The sequence below is a fragment of the Penaeus monodon genome, chromosome 26 (genome assembly GCF_015228065.2).
Source record: "Penaeus monodon isolate SGIC_2016 chromosome 26, NSTDA_Pmon_1, whole genome shotgun sequence".
Taxonomy (NCBI): Eukaryota; Metazoa; Arthropoda; class Malacostraca; order Decapoda; family Penaeidae; genus Penaeus; species Penaeus monodon.
Window position 1 is genome coordinate 39,276,038 of NC_051411.1, and position 5,000 is coordinate 39,281,037.

The 5,000-nt window shown below is 41.0% G+C and overlaps 1 protein-coding gene across 1 annotated transcript in view; it reads left to right on the forward strand.

Annotated features, from left to right (window-relative positions):
- Positions 1–3,953, forward strand: part of LOC119589779 — a 4,883-nt gene extending 930 nt beyond the window's left edge. Inside the window, exons 2-3 of the mRNA XM_037938349.1 lie at positions 249–363; positions 3,728–3,953. Coding sequence (XP_037794277.1) covers positions 249–363; positions 3,728–3,851 — 239 coding nt within the window. The 3' untranslated portion in view covers positions 3,852–3,953. The remainder of the gene's footprint in view (positions 1–248; positions 364–3,727) is intronic.
- The last annotated feature ends 1,047 nt before the right edge of the window (positions 3,954–5,000 follow it).

Genomic DNA, 5,000 nt, shown 5'->3' on the forward strand with positions numbered 1-5,000 from the left:
CATCGGCCATGCTTTCCATTATGCACCAATTCACGTACCTTACGAGCCCCTTTTTATTCACGCAACCATCTTTATATATTTCCTAATTAATTATTGATTAATCTTACAACATAACACGCAGTTTCTTCACTAATACTCTCCACACAGGCATCACCCCACCGCTCTGTCACCTTACAAAAGACAATCCATAATGGCGTCTCTCGACTCTCTCAAATGTAACCAAACAATGACAATTTTCTCCCGTACAGATCAAACTTCTGAACGGATGGTCGTTAGAAGCTGCACCATCGATTCGGGAACACTTACGATAGACACGGAACTGGGACGCCAGAGCCATTGTGGGATGTTTACTTACGATGGAAAGTAAGTATCAGAAACACTGACAATGGCCGACTCGTTTACAATTGTTTTAAGTTTCGCGGATGGATTAATGTGATTTTTGCTTTGTAATTTATAGTGCCTTGGTACGTGATTACTCTAGAGGTTATAGTGCTTTGTTAAGTGATTACCCTAGAGGTTATAATGCCTTGTTACATGATTGCCTCTAAGTTTGTAAGTTAGTCGTTCTTATGCCCTGACACTCCTAATACCATTATCTCTAAATAGAGTTATATCAGCCTCACAAACAGCTTTAATGCTTGCAGTTACTGTTTCAGGCTTGCCAACTTAGCTGTAATTTTGGTACTGGGGTTCATAAACCAGCCTTGATTACCATCGTTGGCGTGTTCTCTTGGCCAGTAATGAGAGTGGGAACATCTGCTCATCTTTCTGGCTCAGCTCCTCCTGAGTTTGAGACTAATTCACTCTCTCTCTTCTCCTCTTTCTCTGTCTGACTGTCTGTTTTTGTCACTGTCTGTCTGTGTCTATCTGTCTGTCTGTCTGTGTCTGTCTGTCTGTCTGTGTCTGTCTGTCTGTCTGTCTGTCTGCCTGCTTGCCTGTCGATCGCTCTCTGTCTCTCTCTCTCTTTCTCTCTCTCTCTTCTCTCTCTCTCTCTCTCTCTCTCTCTCTCTCTCTCTCTCTCTCTCTCTCTCTCTCTCTCTCTCTCTCTCTCTCTCTCTCTCTCTCTCTCTCTCTCTCTCTCTCTCTCTCTCTCTCTCTCTCTCTCTCTCTCTCTCTCTCTCTCTCTCTCTCTCTCTCTCCATATTCACTTCCAACTCCCTTTATTTCCCGCCCTCTCTCCCATTCCCACCCCTCTCTTTCTCCCTCGCTTCCTCCTTCCTTCCTCTGCGCGTATGTTTATCCCTCTCTTTCTCTATATTTCTCTCACCGTCTCATGCATATACTCTCTATGTCTCCTTTCCCTCCCTCCTCTCCCTCTTTCCATCCCTCCTCTCTCCCTCATTCCCTCCCTTCTCTTCCTCATTCCCTCCCTCCTCTCTCCCTCTTTCCCTCCCTCATTCCCATCCCCCTCTCTCCTTCATTCCCTCTCTCTTCCTCATTCCCTCCTTTCCATCCCACCTCACTCCCTCCCTTCTTCGCATCCCCTCCCTCATTCCTTCCCTCCTCTCTCCCTCATTCCCTCCTCTCTCCCTCATTCCCGTCCCCCTCTCTCCCTCCCCTTCTCATTTCCCCATTAGGCACACTCATTAACTCTCCTTATACTGTATCGCCCGTTACTAAATTAATTTTCTCTCGCTCGCTGCCGGTCTAGTCTTCTGTGAGGCTGTTATTACCTCTTTTATTAGATCGTTGTTCCTTAAGTTTCGTTTAATTTAGTTTTTTTATTTATTTATTTACCTTTTACTTATTTCGGGATCGGAAGTGTTCTCCACCTTATTATTATTTTTTTCTCGATTTTTCGTGTTTATTATATATTATTATGTGAGTATTTGTTCGGGATCGTAATTATCTTATGTTCTTTTGTTTACGTTTGATTAGTTTTTATCATTATTATTTTTTTATCGGTGCAATCTTTTTATTTTCGTTAATTTTATTGTCTTTTATTAATCATTTTTATTTTTTTTTTATTTTTTATTTTTTATCTGTTATATTTATCTTCGGCGCAATCTTTTAATTTTCATAACATTTTCCTATTATTTTATATTATATTTATTTTCGGTCACTAACGGCCTTGGGGATGGGGGGGTGGGGGTCAGAAGGAGGGAAGGGCTGGAAAGGGGTAGGGGGAGGGGAGGGGGGAGAGAGGGGAGGGGGGAGGCGGAGGAGGAGGAGGAGGGGGGGAGGCGGAGGAGCAGATGGAGGAGGAGGAGGGAGGGGAGGGGGGAGGCGGGTGAGGAGGAGGAGGAGGCGAAGGAGGGGGGGGAGCGGACTGGGACCACATCCTTGGATTATCATTGCCACGTAATGGGCATAGGATATCCAGTGCTAATGGCTAGGATTAGGAACAGTCTCCGTTTCCGATGAGTTTTTATTTCCTCGTCTTTCTCCCTCGGACGCCATTTCTTTCTTTATCTCTCTCTCTCTCTATGCCTTCTTTTCTTTCCTTCTGCTTTCAATTTCATTTTTTTTATTCTCTCTTTTTCTTTTCCTTTTCTTTTTTTGTTTTCCCTTTTTCTCTTGTTCGCTTTTTCTTTTTCTTTCTCTTTCGTTCCTTCACTTCCCTTTCTTCTCTACCTTTCCCACCTTACATCCCTCTCCTCTCTCTCCCTCCTTCCTTTCTCCTTCGCTCTCCCTCCCTCCCCCCCATCCCCTCCCTCCCACCTTTCTCCTTCTCTCTCCCTCCGTTCTCCTCCTCCCCTTCCCCTCCTCCCTCCTTCCTCCTTCCCTCTCCCTCCGTTCTCCTCTTCCCCTCCCTCCTCCCCTTCCCCTCCCTCCCTCCTTCCTCCTCCCCTTCCCCGCCTCCCTCCCTCTTTCCCTCTCCCTCCCTTCCCTTCCCCCTCGACCTTTTTTCCCCAGTAAATCCTCATCTCCTTTAGATCAGCGTCCTATTAGTAATGGAGGCAAAGTAATCCTTATGCGTCATAATCATCACCACTATCCATTACCATCACCACCATCATCAGTCACTACTTTCTCCGTCTCTCTCATGAGTTCGTTTTGTCTTAACCTTCTCTCTCTTCCAATCTTTTATCTTCTCTGAGGGCCTGTGTGTCTGTCTCTCTGTCTCTCTTTCTCTTGCTCTTTCTCATGGTCTCTCTCTTGCTCTTCCTCATGGTCTCTCTCTCTCTCTCTCTCTCTCTCTCTCTCTCTCTCTCTCTCTCTCTGCCTCTCCCTCTCCCTCTCCCTCTCCCTCTCCCTCTCCCTCTCCCTCTCCCTCTCCCTCTCCTTCCCCTCCCCTCTCTCGATTTATTAAATTTATTTATAATCTTGCCCTCTATCACAACATCAATTTATTTCGTACTTGTTAACCTTTCTCGTGATATTACTTAAGGTCACCTCATTATCTCATAATCATTGATACTCACATAATTAGGATGTGCCTCATACCTCATGACTAAGGAAAAGCTATTATATATATCATCATTAAGATATTCTCCACAGCTCATAATTACACCTCATATCCATACCATTTCAAATAAGATATACCCTATACCTCATATAATATACCTTATATTCGTACCACTGCATATAAGATATAGCACATGTCTCGTAAAATATACCACATAAATAAAGACGTACATACCTTGTATTTAGTATCCTCATAATGAAGATAATTAACCTAATCACTCCCTCCCTCACTATATAATTTAACTCCTCATACTGTCAAACTCAATCTCTCCTCATACTAATACCGAGTTCTTTGTTTTTTTCTCTTTCAATGTTGCAGAACGGTGGTGGGATGTCTCGATTCCTGCAACAGCTTTGACGCTTGCAACATCTCTGCTGCTCTCGTGTCTCCGGGATTTCTCTTCGTTTTTCTGGTTCTTTTGCAGTGGGTTTCCCTGATTTGAGAAGGGGCGTGGATTTTCTCTTTTCTGTAATGTGATAGGAAGACAAACGCTGATACAGATACAAAAACACAAGCACAGACACAGACATAGACAGACATAGACACAGACATAGACACAGACATAGACACGGACACACAAAAACACACACAAACTCAAAAACCAACACACAGATACACACAAGGGCAAGCAAAAACACAAGCACAAACACTAACACAGATACAGACACATAGACAGATAAAGATATAGATACATAGATATAGACACAGACACACACACACACATACATAAATAGACATAGACATAAACACATAAACAAACAAACACACCAACTCAAAAACCAACCAACGCACACGCATAAACACACACATTTCTCCACGTCAAAGGTCGCTTTACGAGAAAACAACACTACAACGGACATAAAAGCATTAGTCGCATACAATACAAATATATCATCCTGTCTTTATGGACTGTAAATATGAAAGGCACTTTATCATATATTCATGCAAACCATTAATTTCCTTTTACAAGCTTCCGTTGCTCTTAATAAACTATTCGCTCGTTGCAGTTCATGAATCACTATCGTTTTGCTAATTTATTTTTTCTTTTTCTTATTTTTTTTCGTGAAGAATGATTTTCTGTCCTGCATTATGCACGGCTGTGATAAACATACTTTATAAATTTTCCAAAGGGTGCGAGTAATCCAACGTGTTTTATTGGTGTAATTACTCATTACTTTTGTATTCCATTATTAATTCTCTTGTTTTATAGTTACTTGTATTATAGTATATTGTATAATATTATTAATTATCTTGATCTTATTGTTACTTATGTCTACTCATTGAAAGGACTGTATTTCGATGATAGATGGGGATCAGATGCATGACATGTATATATATATATATATATATATATATATATATATATATATATATATATATATATATATATATATATATATATATATTTTTTTTTTTTTTGGGGGGGGATATTAAAAAGATAAGATTCTGTTTTAATCAAATAGATTTGGATTTATTTAATGAATGATTATCTGTTCTAATGAGATACATTTAGAATTTATTTGATGAATAATAATCTGATTTGTATGAATTAATATTTGTGCGTAAAATGGTTGTAGTGTATTGTTGTGGT